Consider the following 25,280-nt stretch of genomic DNA (forward strand, 5'->3'; position numbering starts at 1 on the left):
CTCTTGTTCTCAGTGCACGTCCAAAATTCATCAACCTTTGGAGCCTTTATGATGACACTTTGATACCAAGACAGCCTTCAATTTAATGTTTTGCTTCAAGAAGTCTGGCTACAGTAAAATCACTTTAACCACAGCCGAATTTGCACCCTTGAATTTTTACCAGATAGTTCATAAACTTTATTTCCCAGAAAGCAGTGTTGTAAGTGAGCTTTATAACATGGTTATCTCACTTAATCCAGTAGTACTCCAAAGCACACTTGTTATAAAATGTCACATTTCCATGAAAATATAACATTGAACACCTACAGAGAGAAATGTGTCCATCACAAAGGTTGTATTTGCTCAAAACCAGTGAGAGTGTTTCGTAAAATTCATGCAGATTGAGGACTTTCTGAAATGAGAGATTTAAGAATTTGGAATTAGAGCAGTTTAGCTGTAATGGCCAAGGTATCACTTTGTAAGTGACCTGCCACCCGCCCCAGGCAGGAGGAAAGAAAAATCAAAGCAAAAGTCATTTAACAATTACCATGACTGATGATCGCCGTGTAATCCAAAAGTACACCATTGACCCTTGCAGCAAAGGAGATAAACTTATAGCCTAATTAAGCTCAAAGGAGTGACAAAGTAATTCGTTAATATTGTGACTGTCACAATCCTGTGGAAGCATTTCTCGCTTACCATGACGGGAAAATGAAGCCTCTGCTCACAGCTCCCCCTGAGTAAAATCAAACACCCATTCACACCTGCCCTGGGAGTCACGTGCGTGCCATCCCCTCCTAACTGGAAATTTGTACTTCACATCACAACCCGAGACACATACCGGCTGCAGTGGTCACGAAAGCAAGACTAACACCAGTAACCCCCCAGGGTGCCCGTGCATGCGAGGGGTCCCCAGCGACCTCGCTTCTCGGAGAGCTCATTGGGCGACATCCACACGGACAAAACCATCGGCCGCTCGTCTTGCATGTGCTCTGTCCCTGGTCTGCCCTGTGTCCCGTGCGCCCCGCGTGTGTGAACCCTGTATGTGGCACCCCGCACCCTGCACACTGCCCCCTGTGAGGACTTCAGCTCTCTGGGCATGGCCACAGAGCCCCAAGTCAGTCCCATTTACAGCCAGACTCCTGGACAGGATCTTGGATGGGAGGGTCCTCTTTTCCAAACAAGAGGATGTTTAGCATTTACATTATATGAAATAAAGGAGGATGTCCCCAAAGCTTCTCAGGTGGCTCTGGCAAAGAATCTGCTTGCCAATGCAGGAGACACCGGTTCGATCCCTGGGTCGGGAAGATCCCCTGGAGGAAGAAATGGCAACCCACTCCAGTATTCTTGCCTGAGAAATCCCATGGACAGAGGAGCCTGGTGGTCTATATTCCACAGGGTCTCAAAAAGTTAGACACAACTGAGCACGCATGCATGGTCCCAGGTGTGGTCCCCAAGTCAGGGAACCTCTGTTATGCTAAGAACTTGGACCTAGCTTAAAAAATTACCTTGATCTGTGAATCTTAAGGCAGAAGAAAAAACACTGGGAGCCTACAATTGTCTAAACTCCAAGTCCCACTCCAAAAATGTGGTTTCAAGGGAGACAGGCACTTTTCAGACTTGAGATGACTGCTCGGATGCTGAACCTTGTCCCTGGAAGCTGAAGTATGAGCCGATAACTGGATTGAAACCTTAGTTTCTTCTTTAAACCCAAGTTTAGTCATTTCTGTGCAATGCTGTGATTCAGAATGAAGCATAAGATAGAAGCTAATTCACACCTCTGAGGAGCTATCTCTTGTAGACATTTTAAGCAAGGCTAGAAATGTTTGAAGGTGTTTCTCTCAGCTACCCTTAGCTGTGGTCTTGGCTGTCAGTAGGAAATGTTACCAGTACTAAAACACTGGGAGACTAGAATTCCAAAGTGTGATCACCCCCTCATCAAATCACCCCTCTTCTGCCTTTTGCAAGGGGGCAGGCAGAGGACTGTTACTCAGATGAGCAAGACACAGCAGGAAATGGCCCTTAGTAATAGAATGGAAGGGAATGGAGAGGCTGGAGCAAATAAAATTTTCAGGGGAGAGAAATAAAACTTAGTTAGGGATGGTTCCTCTAGGCTTAAGTGAGGCTTTCAGGTGAGTTAGGCCTAATGAAAATGGTTTAAGTGAGTGATGGGTAGGTGGTACACCCACCAATGATTAAACTCAGTGTCCACTACCCTCCACCACCACCCCCCACAAATTGCCTAGGATGTGTTTAACGTATGCTGGATGTTCTGTGTACCTTCAGTTTCCGTCCAGAAGAGGAGAGATGAACAGAGGCATTGAGCACCAGCCCTGGGCCACTTGGACCCTGAGCCCACAGAACTCTGCAGGCAGGGTCGGTGACAGGGAAGCTCAGACACGTGGCCCAAAGGCACAGGCGTGGGTTTGCTGGAAGCAAAAATTTGAGCCCCCTGATGTCAAAGTTTATTTCTAATATCACAGCGTCACGTGACTGCGGGGCCTGCTTCCTCTGGTGACTCCATCAGTACCGAGGACTCTGTGTAAATGGGACTCCCCTCCCCACCAGCATGTGTGTGATGAGATGCCCCCTGCACCCTCCCCACCCTCCCGTCCGCGTGCAGCATGTTTGAGCATGGATCCCTCCCCACCCACTTATAATGATCTTTTTTTCTTTAGCTACTGACACTGACTCGTACTAGGAAATGCTGATTCTGATGAACTAAACTCTTTTAACACCCACTCTTCCTTCTTAGATTGAAAACATCACTAACCATCCCTTCCACCCCCTCCTTTATTTTTTACAGCTGTGTGTCTGGATTGCCACGGTCTCTGGCAGGTCGACATAGACTTTTCACCAGGGGTTCTGTTCTAATTGCCTTTATTTCCAAGGATTCCCTGCACTGGTGGTTACCAGGGTAGAAAGCTAGCGTGAAGGGACCAAGTCAGTGACGTATATCAGCCTGAATTCCGTGGGCAGAGACAGGGGGCCATGGAAAGTGACCATTTCCCTGGGGTTTACCAGGAGGAGGGTTGAAACCTCCCAGGAGCCTCATACTTCTTCATAACTCACCTAACGTCCATGAAGTACTGTTGGAGGTGTTCACAACCCCCACCCCGCTTTGTGGCCTCGGAGGCAGGAGCCGAGTTAATTGGTGGTGATGGCAGTTATTTCTGTCTTTAACTTCCTCAGCCTGGATCAGCCCCATAACCACAAGCCATACCTTCGTGGTCATATTTTCTTTTTAGGATGATGAAACAAAGATAATTGATCAATTAATCTGTTGGTGTTTTCATGACACCCACGAGAAGGGATTTGGTATTTTTGTGGTTCGGTCTGTCAGAGTTCATTTATTGCTGTTTAATTTGTCCTCGGTACTGCCAAGCCTCCCCACCCTGCCCCCAGCGCTCATTGACAATTCCCGAGAAAACTCACGCCGGAGAGCTCTGTGGACTGGGTGCCTCTGTGAGTGTGGCCGCAGAGAGCCAAGCATCTTTTCTCTGTAGAAACGAGGGAGCTGACCACACCCATGCCCACTCGTTCTGTACCCCAGCACTCCTCAGGGCCAGGGACCAGGATGACACAGGGCCAGGTCACACTAGCGCAGCGAATCCCTGACAATTAGGAGAAAAGTGTTCAGGAGGAAAAGAATGCTTTCCTCCGAAGGCCTGATTTGGGGGAGCAGTGCTTGAGACAAATCGATGCCAGCCCATGCGCTGCCGGCTGCTCTTTGGGTGTAATAAAACCACCTCTGAATAGAATGGCCAGGTCTGCTGCCATCAGGGAGATTTTGAGGCTCCAGGATTATGTGTGGCATAGATCACATTGATCTGTTTGACATTAGGGCTAAGAGGTTGGTCTGAGGAAGGAGAATTAGTGGTCTAATAATTAATCCTGATTCCCTTTGATAATTTGCTGATCCCCCTAAGGCCCATTCAAACTTCTGACCTCTTGGTGTAATTTTGAATATTCCTGAGTTGAAAAAATCAAATAGGCATCACATCAAATCAGCTGCATCATACGTTTTGGACTTCTTAAAACCAACAGCTTGAAATCACATATAAGAAATAATCAGAAAGGGAGAACAGGCATTAGGATAAAAGAGAAAACAGTATTTTTAATGCCAGGCAATCTTCTTTGATAGTAAAAGATTCTCATGCAGGCCTTATGCCCATCATTGGGTTTTCTCAGAAGCCCCTGTGGGGGTCTGAGGGGTGAAGAGACAACCCAGGTCCAGTCTGTCTCAGGGAGCCCAGTCAGCCAATTAGCATTTCATTCAGAACATACAACTCTAGGTTCTTGAGCTCTTTGAGTGAGAAGTAGAATATTGTTTTCCTTCCAGAATTCACAATTGCTGTTCAGAGGCCCTGGGCTTGCTAGAATTTTTGTTGTGGGATTCAGATATCCAGCAGTAGTTTGCTGATCCCAGGGCTTCTGCTGACTCGGGGAAAGACATGAAGCTGACTCTGATTTTAGGGCCCAGTAGCACCGTAATTATAAAGAAGAACCTACAATCTGCATGGCCAGAAATACACATCTCAATTATGGTTTCTAAGGGGAATTTATAGGACCTGCCAGTAATATTTTTGACTGTATGTGGTCTCTCTGGTACATTCTTTTTTGTTTTGTTTTTTTTTTCCCTTGCATACATGATTTGCATTCTTCTAGAAAATACCAGAACTGCCTGATATTTTATGTTTGTTATCGACAAGGTTTATTTTTACGAACACCGCTGTTTTAGTCTTTACATAAAATATTTGGGGGAAAAAATTTGACTCATGGTTAAAGCTAAACTCAGAGGGTATAATTAACCCCAGGGGTTTTCTCGGAGCCACCTGCCGATTGCTGCTGAATTGCAAACCAACATTTACAAATAATTACAATATTGGTTTTGCTGAAATTACCCATAATGATTTCAATCAGAGCAACCATCTCGGAACAGAGTGCATGTTGAGACCCTCTAAATAATTTCCTCTCTTGATGTGTTCAATAAAGCAGCCAGCCTCCTAAATGCAGGCCTGTTTCTTTGGCGTCCCTCATCAGGCAGGGCTGGAACAGTGTCTTTGCAGAGAGCTTAGGAAATCGTTTCTTTCACCCCATTTCTAATCTTTAAAAATATTGGCTCCCAGTGAACATTTGAAGACGAATAAGGAAACTGATTAAACAAATACCACTCTTTCTGCATCTGTGTGTCCTGACAGCAAGTTGCATGGCCATAAAGTTGGTCATAATCTCTATATTAGTTCAATAGGATCTTCCTTTAGAAACACCGTCATAGGAGAAATTAGATTTCTGTACAAGGGCCCCACCATTCAAAGAATTGAATAAGAATTGAGTAAGATTTTTCATTTTAGCAAACAAACTCTTGTTTTAATCACCATTGAAACTCAAATGCCTAATGGACTACATGGTACCTAATAGATACGGAATGTGCATTTGATGAATAAATCATCTTTAAAGCACTCTAAATGATGTAATATAGGAATGTCCCTGTCGGTCCAGTGGCTAAGACTCTGTGCTTCCACTGCACAGTTAGATCTAACCACATTAGATCCCTGGTTGGGGAGCTAAGACCCTCATGCCGTGTGGTATAGCCAAAAAGTAAAAATTAAATAAATACATGATATGATATGATATGATATAAAATGCCCTGAATTCTATGAGAAAGCAATACATATCAGAGTTCCATGGTAGTCACTCAAATAAAATGATGGCAAATTATAGTGTTCTGACTCCTGTAGATGTTAGAATTGTGTTCCGTGATATAGTTTTGAGTGGTTTCTCTGCAATTCCCTCTATATTTTTTTCTGAAACAAATCCAAACGTAGGAGCAGGTCATTAGGGCTTTTGGTTTTCACTAGGTTTCCTTGGCGAGATTTTTGTTCACAAATCTTTGAAGACTTTCAGGGTCTGTTTTTTCAAAGCCAGGAATTTTTGAAATGACTTTTTTTTAACTTGTAGAAAAATGGGCAATCTTGTGCCAAAGAGATATGGAATTGTTTCTCGTGGGGCGCATTTCCCTAAAATTGACTGTACACCCTAGATTTGGAGCCCTGTATTTTACGGCGTCATGAACGCAGCCAGGGTGTTCTTGAGTGCTCACCCTAGCACACTGACTGTCACAGTGATGTCAGAATAAGAAGGAGCCCTTGGGAGTGTCTGGTGTTTTGCAAACCTGGCGACTGAGGCAGTGAGATGGCCAAGGCAGTAAACCCCCTGGGCTCGACTGTGGCCTCCGTAGCATTCAGTTCTAAAGGGATCTTCAGGGCATCGAGCAGCCCCAGTGGAATCATCTCTCTTTCCTTTCCTGGGAGGTCTCGGGGGAGGGACAGGTCCTTGCCTGGAGGGTGTGTTGGAAGGGCCACTGATGCCACCTCCTCCTCTCCTTCTTCAGGCAAAGAGATCATTAACCACAGAGTCAGTGTTGCAATTCTGAACCCAGAAAGTTATTATGATTAATGTAAGTCTTCATTCAGTCCAGGGTCACCACCATCCCATTTCGCCTGAGACTAAGGGTTTGTCCAGGGGAAAGGACTTGCAGTGCTAGCAGCTGGAAAGTCACAAGCTAACCAGGATGCGGTGGTCACCCCAATTCAGTGAGAAAGTAGAATTTGTAATGTTCTTCCGCATCTCCTACTTCATTGTTCAGCATTGGTGAATCTACACAGACTTCCATCCCTACTCTAAAATATACTCCTCTTAGAGTCTCTTTTTTAGCACTGGATATGTATGATGGGGCATAAAGCATAATTAATTATTGTCTAAGATGTATAATGGTCCAAAAGAATTTGAAAAGCATGCACACCTGGACATTATCCAAACAGAATTTCTAAGTATTTTCCACTGAATAATTGCTGCTGGTGGCTAGACAGTGGTGTAAAAACAGAACAAGTCTATCTGAAGCCCATTTATCTTTTTGTTTTTCTTTTTCCTTAGTCACTGATTAAAGGAAGCGAATCAGAAGCACAACTTTTTGTAAATACTTTATCCCACAGACATTAAGACTACACAGCCTCCCTGTTGCCACTTTTTGTAGCCCCATGGCCAGTAGAGGTGCGCCTTGCAATCCTGTTAATTGAGCTTCCAGGAGGTGTGCAGGGGCCCTTCCAGACCAAGTGGCAGGGGGCTGTCATCAGTTTTGTCTCTGGTTCCTCCTGGTCTCAAAGGGAAAAGCAGCCCCCTCGGCCATCATGAGGTTCCCAGCGTAATTGAGTGAGTTGGGTGGGTGGGGTGGCCTTACCAAGCAACATACTTGTGGGTGATGAGGTCCAAAGCCTGGTGACAAGCCTCTGCCGGCTCTTCTGTCCCATGTCTGAGATTCTATCTTCCAGAGAACAAGCCAGGACCAGCCACCCAGAAGGTAACTGTTTTATAGGCTCTGCAAATCTTCTGTCTGAGGTCATGAAATAGATACAAGAGATGGTTTCCACCAGAAGTGCCAGGGTCCCAAGTGTTTGAAATCTTCTTTTTAACTTTTTATAACAGATGTTCTGTCATCTCATGGCTTTCAACATACACTAATGAAATAGTTTCTCTTAAAATAAATTAGCATCTTACAGGAGAACCATCCTAGCCCTCAGAATTGGTCACATACAAGCTCATCTTTCTTCTCAACCTCGGATTCACAGTGTTACTGCAAAAAAATAGAGAAACGTCAACTTTTTTCTGTTGAGAAATGCTGAAGACAATTTTTTCCCTCTCTCTTCTCACAAAAAGACTTTAATGATTGTTCCATTAATACAAGGCACCAAGGATTATCACCAAGGCAGTTGAGCCATAAATGCAGAATACTTACAGGAAACTTGCCTATGGCAAATCATGCTTTACTTAATCACAACTGGAAACCTGTTATTTTTTTTTAATGAATCTCAGTCATAAAATTTAATTCATGCAAAAGCTGGTCGCAAGAATGCAGCATCATTCCACTCCTGTTAGGAATTAGACCCCTGGAATGGATCATATATCCCAGGGGAAAAAAAAAAATAGGCTGCTTTGAAAAATTATTTTATGGGTGTCAGTTTTCTCCTTAAATGCCTACATTTTCCCATATTTCAGGCTGTTCCTCAAAATGTACCAGGTTTATAAAAGTTAAATCTGCAGTTGTAAGAGCAGCTAACAGAATATGCAAGCACCAGTAAGAGACAAACCAAAAAAAAAAAAAGAATCCTCTCTTTAAAATGGTGAAAGGACTATATTAGGAGGGAGGGTGGTTTCCCAGAACATTTCTGAAAGGCGTTCTCAGTTTGGGTTAAGACTGAGGCATCTAACTGGAATTCAAAGTTTTACATGTTTTGCTTTTTAACCATCTGAATTGCTGAGAAATCAAGAGTCCAGTCCCACTCCATCACTGCATCTCATTTTGATGGATTGGATTTTCATTTTGTGGATGAAAATATCATGTGAATTCCCTGGCTGTTTCAGGGGAACCCAGCGCACCTAAGCTCGAAGGGCAGATGGGAGAGGATGGAAACTCTATTAAGGTGAAGCTGATCAAGCAAGACGACGGCGGCTCCCCCATCCGACATTACCTGGTCAAATACCGAGCGGTGAGCAGCCTCCTTCCCGGGTTTCCTGCAACCCAACAACCCTAACGCCCGCCCTGTTGGACCAACAGTGTCTTTACAGCAAGGGGGCAGGGCAGTCCATGTGCCTGGCAGGTGGCTCAGGGGCCCAGGTTAGGGTTTTAAATTCCAAGACTGACTTGGAGCCTTTAGGTCATATCCACACTGAGACCATTTTACTTTTTTTTCAATTCTCTATTTTTTTTTTAAATGATGTATAGTTGATTTACAATGTTGTGTTAATTACTTCTGTACAGCCAAATGATTCAGTTATACATATATACATTCCTTTTTTATATTCTTTTCCATATGATATTGAGTATAGTTCACTGTGCTATATATGGGGCTTCCCCATGGCTCAGCAGTAAGCAATCAGCCTGCAATGCAGGAGATGCACAGGAAACAGGTGGTTCAACCCTTGGGTTGGGAACATCTCCTGGAGAAGGAAATGGCAACCCGCTCCAGGATTCTTGCCTGGAAAATTCCATGGACAAAGGAGCCTGGCAGACCACAGTCCATTGGGGTCACAAAGAGTGGGACATGACTGAGCATGCATGCACCCACGTGCTATATATAGAGTGGACAAACACACTGAGACCATTATAAAACCTCTGCAACGATTTTGGTAATGATAAACCCACCCATGACTGAATTTTCTGCTTCCTAGGTTTTCCTACAAAATTATTTTGCCATCATTCAGTACTTTTTTGCAAATAGCATACTGAAAACCTTGGATCACACTTGGATAAAATGTGTTATGGGCCAAGCATGCGGGCCCATGATCACATGCATTTTCTCCCCCCAAGAACTGTATAAAGTTGATCTCAACAGTTATCCTCACTTTACAGAGAAAGTGAGTGAGGTTTATGCAGTTAGTGACCGCATGTCTCACAGTCAGGCAGCCAGGGTTTGAATCCAGGTCTGTGTGACTGAAGAGACGGGGGTCTAAGCCCCCTGGCCTGGGCTGCCTTAGCTCCTGAACCGTCTCCTTCCCTCACTTTCCCCCCACACTAGTGTAGCCCACCTGACCTGTGGTTGTGCCGCTACCTGTGAGCTTGGCCCTAGCCTTTTCTCTTCCTGGTTCGCCCACTGCCCATCAGAGATTTCTGACATTCCACCTTTCATCCCCAATGCCCAAACTGAAAATCACCCCCTCTTTTTTTTTGGTCTTAGAATGAGACTTGACCATTGCCAACCACAACTGATTGCTGGGAGATTTAGAGACAGCATCTGAGCATTGCAAATAGCCTTTTGCTAGGATTTCTTGACAGTAGAAAATAACCTGAGCGGAGTTTTCTTTCTTCAAATAGCACCCAAGAAAGGCTTTTTCCAAAAAGTTTGACTTAACTCCCTCTCTGCCTTTTGATCAGCCCCCACGGAAGCACCGTGGGAGCCCTAACCTGTTTAGGTTTGCAGAGAGTCAGTGCAGCTCTCCCCCCAACCGCACCCTGGGAACACGTCCCAGCTGCTGGGCCGCCTGTCAGTCACTCAGCCCCCTCCGACTTTATTGCAAGGCCGGGTTGGAGCCTGACCTGGGGGAGGAGCCTCAGTTGACTTCTGTAAGGCCCGGCCCAGAGGCATCACTGGCTGAGAGGTCCCTGTGATGTCCTAGATGTGGAATAGGATACAAGGACCGAGCAGGTGGCCCCATGGAAGCCGCTGGAAGGGGACAGTGTGGTGGGGGGATGCCTCTGGCACTTGTTGGGCTGATGTGGCCCAGACAGACAAGGAATCCAATTCCAGCCTTATCACTTAGTAGCCTGTGCCCCAAGTAGGTCACCCAGTGGTCCATCACCTCCATTTCTCCATTGGTAAAATGGGGATAGCTTATCGAGTTGTTGTAAAGCTTGGTTACAGTGCAAGCAAAGAACCTGAAACATGCCTGACACTGGGGAAACCCTATACTTGGTCATTGTAATAGCCACTGCTACCATGCAGGCTGGGCCAGGAAACACTTCCATACAAGGTCCCATCAGATGTCAATGTTCCAGAAGGGTCATTTTGGCAGTACCGGGCAGGTCTGCTTTAAAAAGACAGCCGGGGCAAAACGCTGGGATGTGTTAGGCTTTGACGTTAACCATCCTCTCTCTTTCACCTCAAAATCCCAATTGTTGCTAAATATTTTAATTATTATACATTATTAATATTTATTATGTAACATAATATCTGCTTTATATTCTGGCTGTCTCTTTCGCAATGATGTTAGCCAAGGAAAGAAGCCTTTCAGAGAAAGAGGACAAAAGACAAACAGCTGAATTTCTTTGTTTTTACATTAAAACGGGACGCGTGCTCACTCTCTCAGGAACTAACTTAGAGCCTTAGGCAGGTAACCTGGCTTTCTGTTAGACTCAGAGGTTATGAGTCCCACTTCCAGCATCTTCCCCACACTATCGTGGCCACGACACGTGTGCTAACATGACCCTAAAGGCATTTCTGTGGCTGGTACGAAGCATTTTGCCTGGAAGATGGCTGGCTTTCCTGTAATGTAACTTCCTCCAGCCTCAGCCAAAGGCTAGCTCACCTTCCAGAGGACACTGCTAGCATGTTCTGCTCTTCTCAGGAGCAGCCCATCATCCAGCAGACGTGTGTCAAGCCCTCCCACCCAGAACAAATTCACCGGCAAATGTGTAGGATAGGACTGGAAAGAACGTTCGCGGAAAGGGGGTCCCCTCTAACTCCAGCTTTGCGCCGGAAATTGTGTCCTGGGAGTGCTCTGCTGGCCACTGCAGGCGCCCCTGCCTTGGACCTGACAGCCACACCCCCAGCAACACCTGCAACACCTCCAGCTGCAGTCTCAGAGGCCAGGTCACGCTGCATGGAACAGAGAAACCCTGTTCCCTGCGGGTGTGTGTGTCCCGCTCCCTCCTGTGAGAGGATACATCCCCACTTGGGCCCAGAGGCACTTGCCCGCAGCTCGATTGCCTCTGTGGTTTTGGGAAGTCACCTGTTCTCTCTCCCCCTTCCCCATCGTCAGCTTTAGTAAGGACCTGGCCAAAGCCCTCGCACGTTTTGTCGTAGGGATGCAGTGAGAAAATGTGTAGAAAGCCTTCAGTCCAGGCCCTGGTATGCAGCGGGTGCTCCATAACTGATAGTTTTTAATGCTCTTCATAAAAGTGGAATCTGTGCTGTGTTCCCATGTCAGGCAGGTGAGCACACACCTGAGTGTGACCCACATTCTAAAACAGGACAAGAATCACAGTTGTCGGATTATCCTCTAGGTCACCCTTAGGATGGGGCTTCCCGCCTGCCAGTGGAGGAGGCCTAAGAACCTCAGGTTCGATCCCTGGGTCAGGAAGATCCCCTGGAGAAGGGCATGGCAGTCCACTCCAGTATTCTTGCCTGGAGAATCCCATGGACAGAGGAGCCTGGGAGGCTCCATAGGGTCGCAAAGAGTCAGACACGACTGAGTGGCTGAGCACACATGCATCCCTAGGACATGTGCCCACCATTCCAGAGTGTAGCCTGGGTCCCTGCACGCCCTCAAGGTGACAGACAGGGCATCGAAGGGTTGGCCCCATGCCACACTGGCACTCTGCCACTGTTTTTATTTGCAAGCCCCCAAAGTTGACCTTCTGACCTGCAGGATCATTTACTTTCAGGTTTTTCAAGCTGCTAAAGAATAAAAACTATGCCCTACCGCTGGTTTTTATTTTATTTATTTTGCCCCAATATTTAGTGACTCCCTTACATTCCTCCTGTTGGCTGGTCTCACCAGCTGTTTCACCTAAAGCTTTCTGGTGTCTTGTATCTTTCTTGCCGGTTTCTCCCAGAAGCTCTCCTCCGAGTGGAAACCAGAGATCAGACTCCCATCTGGCAGTGACCACGTCATGCTCAAGTCCCTGGACTGGAATGCCGAGTACGAGGTCTATGTGGTGGCCGAGAACCAGCAGGGCAAGTCCAAGGCGGCGCACTTTGTGTTCAGGACCTCGGCCCAGCCCACAGCCATCCCAGGTATGACACCTCTGCTTTCTGTGAGTTTCCTGCTTTGAATTAATGCACAAGCACCGCACCTCCTAATGTGCCTGAATAGCCCTGACAACTTGCTTGCTTACAGCCATCCTCATGATTGGTTGCCCATGCAGAGCTTAGTTTTGCTTTGTACGGAGCTATGCAGTAGGTTGAGCTGGACTGGACCCCCAGGAAGGCTTGGGCAAGCTTCCTGGGCGAAGGTCCTGTGTCCTCCATCAGCCTTGGAGGACTGATGGTAAGCCAGTCCGTGGGAACCCCTCGGGTGGGAAAGGCCCCAGCTCCAGCCAAGCTTTGGATGCTGTTTGAGGAAGAATCCTTTTCTGAGACCTTATCTGCTATCTACCATTTCATACAAGGACCACGAACCTGTTTTTAAGCGCTTTCTGTCTGATGCTTGCTTACCTGCACCACCGTGGTCCAGATCTCCTTTCTGTGGGGAGCCCAAGAGAACGAACAGATGGTGCCCAGTGAGTTAAAAATCCTCTCTGCCAAGGGCCTCACAATTGACACAAAGATTAAATGGAGCCACTTGAAACAGATCAAGTGGAGAACGTAGATGCTGGAAATCCCCATCTGTGAAAGGCAGTCCAGTCTGCTAGAGACCAGGATGGGAGATGCATCTCTCCCAGGAGATGCAGATCCATCTCTAGGGATCCGGGACCAAATCAAGTGCAGGAATAAACTGAGAGTTCTGCTTTCTGGCCCAGCTACCTTGCTGCTGACGGCCAGACTCATTGACCAAATCCCACGGAACAGAAAGAGATGTTCATCGTCCCTCTCTGCTTTCCTGACCAGCCACATACTGACCACAGGCAGGAGAGGTGGGCATAGAACACACAGCTGCAGCTTAGTAGAGGGAGCCCCCAAAACTCTCTGCAGCATCCAAGTTTGATAGGAAGATGCCCCAACCTCCTGGTGGCCTTCATTTGGCCGCCGTCATGTCTGTCCTGTCCAGAGTGCTTGCCCCCTAGCTCTCAGCTCAGTGGTCATGATCGCTTATCCCAGTGGGAGAGAGGCCAGAAGGGACATGTCACAGTAGTGACAAAGGGCTGTGTGTGTGGCACTGGGTTAGTTGAGCAGCTGAAAAATGAGATCAGTGTGTGATTCCCAGATGTTTGGTTGTACATGTGTGTGTGTGTGTGTCTGAGAGACGTGTGCAGGCCCCCAGGGAGTTGGTGGCCATAGATGAGAAGCGTCCATGGTCCTGCCCTCCGTGTTGGCAGGGAGACCCCTCAGCACAGGCTAGGGCGGGCGTGTCTCTGCAGGCATTGGTCACATGGTCTGTGATGATCTGGGTGTGACTGCAAGCGATGGTTCTCCTCACTGCTTCGCAGGCTGTCCGAACGGAGGTGCCCTGTCTTTCCTCTGCCCTTTCTGTCTCTGCATTCTTGGGTCAGTTTTTCCCTGATATCGACAGTCTGGTGGGCGTGTCCAGATCCGCTCGGCTCTTATGGGGCACTTAGGAGCTGGGGGAGTGAGAAGCCCAAGTGATTCCTTTGCAGTGAAACAGTCCTGCTGGCATCTATTTCCTCGGGTAAGACTCCATAGGCGGTGATTCCGACATGCTGGGTGGGTCCCCAGATGGGGTACTGCCAGCAGCATCAGCTCCTGGGGGTGGAGAAGTTGGGGCCACTGTGTTTCAGATACAGAAATTCTGGGGAGACCAGTTCCCCCTGAGTCCTGCCCATGGCGTGGTCAGAGCCCTTCTGGCTAATCTCCCAGGTACCCAGTTAAAGGAGAGGAGGGACTGCTCACCTCGCCCACCAGGGCCCCAGGCTCTACTGCACGGGTCTTAGCAAGAGCTTTCCTGGTTAAGACTTCTCTGGGACCTGCGGATAAAGCCTCTGAATTACGAGATGTACATTGATGGTGGAATTCTGTGGTCAGCGGGCGCTGGAGGTGAGAGGCGCAGAACCAGGTCCCCTTTAAGACTGCCAGGCGTGGGGTGGGCTTGTGCTGCAGGAAGAAGAGGCCGATGTTTTGCTGAGAAGTCAGCCCCGTCCCGGTGTTCAGTTTGTTTCCCATAGTACAGTGATCAGATACATCTCTGTCCCCACGTGTCAAAAGCTCTAGACCCGAAGGCTCCTGACTGTACCTTAGAGACCTCCCTTATCAAAGGTAACACTTTCCTAATCAGACTCCTATACTTGACCGTGGAGGCTTCTGTTCTCTCACTTGAATTTCATTTGCTCGCTGACCCCTAACCCCCAAATTCACCCTGCTGTGCTGCTTGTGGCCTTGCTGAGCTGTGGAACTGGCCTTATGGTGATAATACCGCACTGAACTCAGTCCTCTAACCTTTGTCAGCTTAATTTACAAAGTTGAATTAACCTTGGATTCTTGCGTTCTCTGTATTTGACCTAATTTTTTTTCTTTTTATCTATTTTTTTTTTCTCTGTTTCTGTCTCTTCCTCCTCTTTCCTCCTCCCCCCTCCCTTCCTGTGTCTGTCGTCGCACATACCACCTTGGACGTCACTGGGACATCCCCACTGCCACATTTGTTTTTAAACAACCACATTCTCTCTGGGGACCCATTGCTTGGCACCTGCAGCGACCTTGGGAGGCTCCTCCGCATCCTACACCTTTGTCTCATTGCTTTTCTCTGCAGTGACTCTTCTCTTGCTCTGTTAGGAACTTGAACACACACACACACAAAAATCTAAATTTGCTTAAAAAGCCCAGTTCCTATGAGAATGATCAGTGCCTCCCCCCACACCGCTTTGGAAGAATCTGTCAGGACTGCCATGGCCACGCCAACAAGCTCTCTGTGGAAGAGGAAGGTTTGGCAATTGAAAACAAGCTGGACCTCCAGACATATTATTCCCACCCACAGATACGTTTGCGCCACTTCATACGGAGTTTGCCCTTTTTTTCATAGAGTATAAAAATGTTGCGAGCTCTTTTCTTTAGACTCTGTATATATAAAAACCATTACGCTAGGTTTTTACACGTAAAAACCTTGTCCGTAAAAACTTACAGACAAGTCTTTACACGTCTGCTACTGGTCGCATTTTTGGTTCTTACCTGAAGATGATGTAGCAGGGCAAGGTTTCTAGGTACCATCTAGTGCTTGCGTCCGACAGTTAAGACCACCCCGAGTGCCCACTCTAACCCTGTGTGCCTCCTCTGCCCTTCAGTGAGTCGTTGGCTTTGCTTACATCCAGTGCCCGTGGTAAGCCCACTGCAATCCACCAGAGCATTTTGCTGATCAGATGGGCACAGTTCAGTCACCCTGTTGCCCAGGCAGTGGACGAACTCCGATTTAATCAGGTATTTTCTGGGGCTGATCCAGCATTCTGGGAGGCGCTTTGGTCCTGGTATTATAACCAGCACCTGACACTCTTTAGGATGTGCCCAACACCTGTGGGCTCTGGAAGGTCGTGTCTCCCATTTGGGGTGACTCCTGCTGCCCGGCTAAAGATCAGCCCCGGACCTCGTGTCTCGGCGGATGTGGTCCAGCTGTGACCCACCCTACTGCCTAAGCATCAGGCCCCCACATCGGAAGCATCCGCTGTGAACCTGGCCTGAGTCGCAGCCCCTCCCCACACATGCTCAGCAGAGCTGAAGGCGGGGCCAGCCCTGCGCATCAGTGAATCAGAACTCAGCAAGCCTGTCCCATTTCCAGAGTGTCGCTAAGCCCACCCCATCACCACCCCATCGGTCAGTGGCTTCAGTGACAAGTTTCAAATTTTGGTAGGAGCCAGCTGCTCCTGTTGTTGGGGGTACACCCCATCCCCCACGTGCCCACGAGAGGAAGTGGGGCGTGTTCATTACAGTCCCCGTGGAGACACCAGTCCAGTCGTAGCATCCGTGTCTGTGCTCGGGGGTCCTTCTTGTGGTCACATACCATTCCACGTATCTCATCTCTGAGCATCTCCACAGAAGTTTGGTTTTTGTTCTGTTTGGTTCCTTTATTTTTCAGTTCTGTTGTTTTTTAACGTTTGAAGACTAGCCTTTCCCTTTGGGAAGCCAACTGTGAGCCTATGATCTTCGGGGCGATGCTGCCCGAGTCGCTGGGCACAAACAGGCCCGTGTCCTTGGCGCTGGCAGTTTAGAGGGTCACGTGCAGACACCGGAGGCCCCACACTGCCCATCAGCGAGGCCGGGCAGCGCCTCTCGCCCCAGCCCCGTCGGCCTGCAGCCCCACCACAAACCTCTCCCCTGGGGTCCTCCACCTCCAGTCCCACCGGGGCAGCAGGAGCAGACACGGCTCTTAGGCACAAGGAGAGGATTGCAAAGAGGCCCGTGTGCCTCTAGGCCCAGCGTAGAATCCAGCGCCATCCGGAGGGCAAAGGAGGACGAGGTGATCCTCACACAGTGGCCCGTCACTGGCTCCTGCTCTTGATATCCTCTTGGGCGGAAGTCATATATTCACCCAGGAGGGCCCATCCCAGTCCCATAGGTGAGGGCCCAAGCCAGTGTTTCTGAAGGGACTGCAGGGATCTGGCCCAAAGTGTGGGAAAGCCTGACGTCCATGAACCTGTCCCCTCAGCTCATCTGGGCCAGACAGACCCCAGCTGAAGCAACTCCGGCATCCTTGCATTGGGCCCATTCTTACAGGTTCATGGTTTGTAAGGAATGCCCTTCGGGGGGCAGCATTTGGGCACACCCACCCCACCAGACGCTGAGTTCTCTCACGGTGGCCGCGGCCCCCAGCCCCTGAGACGGCTCCCTCTGCAGGAGGGCACGCTCACCACCCCGCTCAGCCACTCCCGCCCCGGCTCAGCGCTGCCCACGCTCCACACGCTGCAGGGCTTCTCTCCTCATTTTTGGAGTATTTATATGGCAGGTTTGGATCACGTTTTTCTACTAATAAGAATGCTAACATTGTTGTGCAGATAATCAGCAAGGCCTTGATGAAGTTTACACCTTTGCATTATTAAAGGAAATAACAGTTCATGTGAACTCACCAGCGTGTTTGGATTTTATTTGATAATGGTGTATCCTGCCAGAGTCCTTCACCTCCACTCACAGGGCCCCACGGATTACTTTGATCCCCAGAGAACCCTTTAAATGGGACCCCAGACTTGCAGCCCGCTGAGTGGATGTCTAGCCGCTGGAGTCGCTTTTCCCTGCTGGGTTCTCTTAGCTCTCCTAAGTCAGAGCTGCTGTGTGGGGTCTTGCCTCCTTGGACTTTCCCCTAGGAGACGGGGAGGGGAAAGTGTCCTTGCAGAGCCGAGAAGGTCACCTTGGGGTCAGAGGCACGCTCTGAGCCACCAGATACATGACTCTGTTGCACGTTCTCCCGATTTCACGTCTCCCTTTACAACTTCATATCAAAGGCTGCACAGAGTGACCTGGTGACAGAGAGAATCGGAGAGAAGGTGTTCATTTGCAGACCCTACTCTGTTTATAATCACACTTAGTTGGATGCCTCCTCAAAGCCCCGAGACCTAGCCATCTGTTCAGCAGACTCCAGGAAGGAACAAGCAGACAAGTAAGGTGTTCAGGAGGGAACCGGAACCTCAGCTCAATGGTCCCGAGAGTCAGAGGAGGGAGACAGGCACGTCTTTCTGCACTGCCGTCCTGGGGCACAGTGGCTGCGGCCCCAGGGTCATCTGCCAGGGCTGAGACTGCCTTCTCATTTTGCGGCATTTAAGAGCGTGGGCACATGGACGTCTCAGTCTTGGGCAAGCCGATGCCCCCCAGGCCAGGAACCACAGCTGCTGAGCAGCCCTAGATCATAGCCTCAAGGTTCAGGGCAGCTCAGAGCCCAGAGGTTGTGGAGAAATTGCTCCCCAGAGGCACTCTTTGTATGCAGAGAGGTCAGGGGAAGGTCAAGCAAAGACCTCAGAAGTTGTTTTCTTTTTCCTTTTGTAAAATGTTAAGCAATATGCAGGAGATAACCTTTGTCCTTCTGGTTTCCTGAACTGAACAATTCTGTAAAGGCCACTGAGAGGTAATGAATGTTGGCTTGACTTGGATACTCTTTCATTTCCATTCCCAGTTTGTCTTTTATTTGCTTGCCATGTTGCACAGTAGTAAATATTCCACCTGCCAATGCAGGCGAATGTAAGGGAGGGACTCAGGCTCTACCTCTGGGTTGGGAAAATCCCCTGGAGTAAGGCAAGGCAACTCACTCCAATATTCTCATCTGGGAAATCCCACAGACAGAGGAGCCTGGCAGGCTGTAGTCCATGGGGTTGAAAAGAGCCAGACACAACTTAGTGACTAAAACAACAAAAAGGTGCCTTTATTTACATTTTTTTGCAAAAGCACCACATACCCTTTCTTCAGCTTGAGGGACACCTCACTTCCTCTGTAAGTCTAGATTCTTAGTGGTAAAGTGAGTGATCCCTTGGGGATAAGTCTTTGCTCTCTTTCCATCCTTCAAATGCATCAGTAATGTCAAGGCTACCAGGTAAGATTACACAGCTCATCCTTGAGTGGTGAGTCATAGGAACAACTGTTACTCATCGTAATGCAAGGATGAGAAAAACCTAGAAAACAGTGGTCCTCAAGCTCTTAGTTGCATAAGAATCACTGGGATGCTTGATCAAATCCTGAGCCTGAGCCTCACTCACCCCAGAGATTCTGATTTCCTAGAATGGGTGAACCCCCGAATCTGAATTCTTCACAAAGCACCCCAGGAATTTTGCTGCAAGCGGAGAAACATTATGCTAAAAGGTATTTATTTTTCAACTAGAGATAAAAATCACAAGAATCTGTGAATAAAGATAGGCCCGACTAAGTGTTACGGTCTTACAGGAAAAAGTCCCACTTGGTACACACTGTGGAGGAAATGGACATTAAGGAACCTATATCCTGTGCTGGGGGCCTTCCCAGGTGGTGCCAGTCATAAAGAACCCACCTGCCAATGCAGGAAACATAAGAGACAGGTTTGATCCCTGGCTAGGGAAGATCCCCTGGAGGAGGGCTTGACAACCCACTCCAGTATTCTTGCTAAAGAATCCCCCTGGATAGAGGAGCCTGGTGGGCTACAGTCCGTCAGACACAACTGAAGCAACTTAGCAGGAGAAGCGTCCTTTGCTGGGAACTGTAGGACATCTAGCATGCAATGACAGGCTCTTAGAGTTAAAGAGGGCTTGAAAACATCTCCTATCCCAGGCCCTGCCCAGTGCGGGAACCTCAGCCAGAGCGATATAGCATCCTGACCAGGGGGTCTTCCAGCCTCTGCTTAATGCCTCTGGCAACAGGGAGCTCATCTTCCGAGGCAGCTCATACCATGTCTGAAGACCTCTTATTTGCTAGTTCTTTCTCATATGAGCTGAAGTTTGCCTGCCACCTGCTTCGTTTCCATCCACTGGGGGCCCAGGTTGAGACTACCTCTTCCTTTTCGTGACATATCTTTAAGTATTTAGAGGCAGAGTTCTCATCTCCAAGGCTAAACACTGCTCATTTGTGCAGCAAATATTCTGTAAACATTTCTTGTAGGTTGAGTTGTGTTACTTTCCAGGGAGACGAGATACTCAGAGACAAATATGCCTGCTAGGATATTCTAGAGGGTGGGGCAGCCACATAAAAAGCACATCAATGGGGATTTCCCTGGTCGTCCATTGGTTAAGACTCAGCACTTCCACTGCAGGGAGTGTGGGTTCAATCCTTGGTCCAGGAACCAGGATTCTGCATGCTGCACGGTGTGGCAAAAAAAAAAAAAAAAAAAAAAATCTGTTCATGTCAATGAACAGAAAATGGCAGATGGAAATAGTAGTAAGAAGGGAATTGTTGTTTAGTCACTAAATAGTTGTTTGGTCGCTGTGTCTGAAACTTTTTGTGACCCCATGGACTGTAGCCCAGCAGGCTCCTCTGTTCATGGGATTTTCCAGGCAAGAATATTGGAGTAGGTTGCCATTTCTTTCTCCAGGGGAATCTTCCTGACCCAGGGATTGAACCCACGTCTCCTGAATTACAGGCAGATTCCTTACCACTAAGTCACCTGGAAAGTCAAGAAGGGGATAAAACAGAGTAATGTGGTAGATATGGGTAGAAAGTGCCCTGAGTTATGATGGTCAGAGGCGTGGGAGAGTCTACTGCATGTATGGGACCTATTAGACCAGGGAAAGCAATTTGAATCTTATGTCAATTGAGAGGGAAGACCTCTTGCCCTGCCTTCTGTTTTATGTCAGTCTTATTGTCCTCCTGGCCCTTCCCCAAACGTCTCGTGATGTTGGCCTTGGCCTTCCAAGCCATGCAGCCCTCCAGAGGGTCTGCCGAGCCCAGGGCATGGGTGGATAATGGCTGCCTCTCCCACACAGACCACTTTGCGGTGGTTTGTTTTCCTTCCTTAGAGACGTGACTAGTCCCCTAAAACTATATTTATGTATCAACCTCAGAACATGGTGTTAGGGGCTTTGAGTCCAAAAGTACAGACATTCTTTCCCTGCAGTAATACCTTAGGCTCCTTCTGCAGGAAGTAGACAGTTAACACCTATTGGGTACAGAGGTCAGGAAACCACAGTGGGCTCCAGCCCTGAGTCACGGGGTGGGGAGGAAACCCGAGGCCGTATTTCTTCTTGTTCGGGGAAGCAGCTTTGGGATTCTGAAGACCAGCAAGGCCTGCATTGCTGTTTCTTTCCTTTTGTGTGTGGATGTGTGAGCACCTTGGAGAGGTAGAGTGGACGGTGTGGTGCTGGGGAGATCAGCTCTAGCTGACCGTAGGGACCCATGGTCGATTTCCTGCTGCTGAAGCCTAGAGACAGAGTGACCAGAGCCGGGTGCCCTGAGTGTGGAGGTGGTCGCCAGACTCGGGTCTTCCTGAGAAATAGGCCATGTCTTCAGTCCTGGGTTGAAAGGGGCCAGTGGGAGAGCCTGGCGAGGGGCTGGGAAGCAAAGGAGGCCAAAATATTCAAGATCCTAGGCGGCTCCTCTGGTGCAGAAAGTAGGTTGTCAGTGGTCGTCTCTTAGCTGCTTGGCCAGTGGCCCAGACCCTGAATTGAAGTTAGAAATAAGGACCATCAGGATGGGACAGCTGTTGAAGGAGCCCCACCGTGCCTGAGCAGGGCTCTGGGGCACAGGAACACAGACCCAGGAACACAGACCATGTGCAGAAAGAGGATGTGTTCCATCTCCGTCACCCTGGATTACCTGTTCCTTCCGTGAACTGGCATGTGATGTGGCCGGCAGCCCCCCAGGCAAAGGCCCAGGGAGACCCAGGTTGTGTTGGCCACAGTTCCTGCCTCCAGTCCACAGACGGGTCATCCCAGTGGGTCTGGAGGACACAGGAAGCTTCAGACAAGGTCTGGTGGTGGGATGACGCTGCTGTCCTTCTGGAACCCTGTCCTCCCAGAAGAGGAAAGTGAAACAGACTTTTCAGTCTGAGGCCATGGTTCCACACTGGCTTCCACAGAGCTCTGCATGGGCCCTTGCTTCCCCCCAGCACAGCCTCTGCCTTTCTGAAGCTGGTGGGAACCCCCAGGCAATCCGGGGTTCACTGCAGGCACCTAGCACGAACCAGAGGAGGTGCTCTGGAGCTGAGCCTGGGGTCCTTCTGTGACACCACGAGTAGCCCAGGGCCCTGGAGGATTCTAGGGGGACACCAGGGAGTAAGACACAGAGGTGGTCATTCGAGTGGGTCCAGTCAGAGCAGGGATGCTGGGCATTGCTCGAATGTGAGACGGTGCGTTTGTCTTGTGGTGGGCACGTGTCCCGTGTGAGTGAGCCTGCCTTTGCGGGAGTGTATCTCTGGGTGAGTCTGCTGGGTTTCCAGAAGTCTAATCTAAGCGGGCCTGGCTCCCAGATGGTGAGTATTCCCAGACCTTCTACCTTTCCCAGTGGGCCTGGGGAGACCCCCATGTCTCCAGAGCAGGGGGGCTTCATCCATCTTCCTAGTGCAGTGAAGGAAGGTGTGGTCCAAAGTCAAGATCCTCTGGAGCAATTCCTAAAGAGCAGGAAGGCATGGGGCATCTTGTCCCCGACATCCCCACAAGCCCAAAAGGAGCCCTGGGGACCCTCCACTCCCCCATCTGAGACCCTCTGCCCCTATCTGGGACCCTGTCCCGGGCAGCTCCCAGGGCTCCCGGGGAGACCAGCCGAGTGCAGGCTGAGACCAGAGGCGGAGACATGGTGCGAGTCTGGGCTCCTGTCCGGGCTGGTGGCTGCCTTGTGCCCCGTCCCCTGGTCTGAGAGCAGGCTGCCATTCCTCTGTCTTGAAGATAGGAAGAGACCCTGATGTCTCAACCCCCAAAAGGCCCAGGGATGGTGGCATTCTCGACACAAATGCTGTGGCCGTCCAGCGGGCTCCACCCCACCCCCAGGGCTGTTGCTCTGCAGGTCCGGGTTTGCATCTGCAGGTACTAACCACCCCCATCCCTCTCTCCCTCCCACCCAAGCCAACGGCAGCCCCACCTCGGGCCTGAGCACTGGCGCCATCGTGGGCATCCTTGTCGTGACCTTCGTCCTGCTCCTGGTGGCCGTGGACGTCACCTGCTACTTCCTGAACAAGTGTGGCCTGCTCATGTGCATCGCCGTCAACCTGTGTGGCAAAGCCGGGCCCGGAGCCAAGGGCAAGGACATGGAGGAGGGCAAAGCCGCCTTCTCGTGAGTGCAGACCTGCCCCCCCGCCACTGCTAAGCACCCAGGCCGGGGCCCCCATCAGGGAGCCACCTCAGCCTTCCCATTACAAGCCCCAAGGGAAGTGAGGCCTTAGAGAAATGTTAAAGGCAGACACCTGAACCCAACCCCACATCTAGAATCTCATAGAGATTCCCTATGTAAATCAAAATGAGGGGTGTGGTCAGAGCCTAGCCTGGAGGGGAGCTGCCGTGGAGAGACCCACTTGCCTTGCCGCCATCCATGCCTCCGTCACTCACCAGATATTTACGGAGCAACAGCTGCTGTGGGCATGGCGCCGTCGCCAAGTGCTAGGGAACGCAGTGAGCAAAACAGATGAAAATGCCTGTCCTCCTGGAGGATGATCCAGACAGAAGCTGTGCTCCAGCATCTCTGGAGAAACAGATCTTGAGCCAAATAGAGGAACCTTCACAGACTGTCGGCAGGCAGGGCTGAGCCAGAGCAAGGTCAGAAAGGACAGAGCAAGGCAATAGGTTGTTAGCACCACCCCATGCCAGGCACTGTGTATACACATACGTGTACATACACATATACTATTACATGCATCATATACATGCTTGCTGCTGCTAAGTCACTTCAGTCGTGTCCAACTCTGTGCAGCCCCATAGACGGCAGCCTACTAGGCTCCTCCGTCCATGGGGTTTTCCAGGCAGGAGTACTGGAGTGGGTTGCCATTGCCTTCTCCAATATACATGCTTACTCATACACATATGTGTTTGTACTTGCATACATATACATCACATACATGTACTACAGCATGTGCATGTACATGCATCATATACGCATACATTGTTGTTGTTTAGTCTCTTAGGAAGTTGAGTCATGTCCAACTATTTTGCGACCCCGTGGACTGTGGCCCACCAGGCTCCTCTGTGGGGGATTCTCCAGGCAAGAACACTGGAGTGGGTTGCCATTCCCTTCTCCAGGGAATCTTACCAACCCAGGGATTGAACCCGAGTCTCCTGCATTGGCAGGGGGATTCTTTACCATTGTGCCACCATGGAAGTCCATACAGGTAGACACACACATGTATACATGTGTGTACTTACATGTGCACATTCTTATACATATATCATATTCATGTACATACTTACATATACATATATGTGTGCATGTTTACATATACTTACAAATATAGGTACATGTGCAAACTTACATATACATATACTTATATATGTATCATATACATGTATATACTCAGGTGTTCATGTACATTTTTACCTAATGTATATATATGTACATATACTTAAATATGCACATACTTATGTATACTTATATATATACATGCATCATAGACTTGTGTATACTTATATATACTTACACGTGTACGTACATGATATACTTGTTCATTCTTACATGTACACATAGGTATGCATATATGTATTTACCGTGTATACACACATAGATGACTTGAGCACTAATCCGTGACAGGTGCTTTCCTCAGTACTTTATATTCATTGTCTCAGTTAATGTTCATAACATCTAGGCAAGTAGAGACTGTACTTGCCGCATTTACAGGTGAGGACACAGGCATGGGTGAGCAGGTGAGGACACAGGCATAGGTGAGCAGGTGAGGTGCCCAGGGTCACGCAGCTGGCAGGAACAGGGGCTGAGATACAGCCCTGGGCTCTGGCTCTGGATGCACCGCACCCCCGCCAGCCTGGGGCTGTGCGCAGGTACCCGAGTGTGGCTGGCTTCCCTGGGAGCCCCCTGCCTCCCCCAGCTCCCCGGGATGGAACCAGCAGCGCTCTCTCCACAGGAAAGACGAGTCCAAGGAGCCCATCGTGGAGGTGCGAACGGAGGAGGAGCGGACCCCGAACCACGACGGAGGGAAACACACGGAGCCCAACGAGACCACGCCGCTGACGGAGCCCGAGTACGTGGGCGGGTGGGGCCGGGCCCCCCCTGGCAGAACCCCACACCCACCTCAGCGCCCTACCCACACCTCCGCACTTCCCGCCCGCGGCTCCGGGCCCGGCATCACCGGCTAGAATTCTGGAGTCCTGGGCTAGGAATGCCTGACCCCACTCTCCTCAGAGAGGAGGCATTCGTGGTCCTATCTGGGTGACTGTGGGTGACCTTAAAGAGCTCTGTGCATCAGTGGGATCCCTAGACCCTGGGCCCAGGTCACACACACACACACACACACACACCCCGGAAATGACTCAAGGAGATGAAACGTCACTGAGAGAGCTTAGCAGATTGAAACGTCACTGAGAGAGCTTAGCAGATTCTGTTTAG

General features: G+C 49.3%; 1 protein-coding gene across 9 annotated transcripts in view; it reads left to right on the forward strand.

Moving 5' to 3' along the window:
• The window catches only part of NCAM1 (neural cell adhesion molecule 1), a 346,079-nt gene that overhangs the window by 314,743 nt on the left and 6,056 nt on the right, over positions 1–25,280 (forward strand). For 4 of the 9 annotated variants that reach the window (XM_043481158.1, XM_043481157.1, XM_043481160.1 and 1 more), the window contains 4 exons: positions 8,401–8,525; positions 12,314–12,491; positions 22,799–23,006; positions 24,799–24,915. In XM_043481158.1, the coding sequence (XP_043337093.1) occupies positions 8,401–8,525; positions 12,314–12,491; positions 22,799–23,006; positions 24,799–24,915 (628 nt within the window). Of the gene's footprint in view, positions 1–8,400; positions 8,526–12,310; positions 12,492–15,060; positions 17,415–22,798; positions 23,007–24,798; positions 24,916–25,280 lie in introns of those variants that run through there. The other 5 variants (XM_043481163.1, XM_043481161.1, XM_043481165.1 and 2 more) reach the window with 2 other exon arrangements.

The sequence above is a fragment of the Cervus canadensis genome, chromosome 11, assembly GCF_019320065.1.
Source record: "Cervus canadensis isolate Bull #8, Minnesota chromosome 11, ASM1932006v1, whole genome shotgun sequence".
NCBI classification, from domain to species: Eukaryota; Metazoa; Chordata; class Mammalia; order Artiodactyla; family Cervidae; genus Cervus; species Cervus canadensis.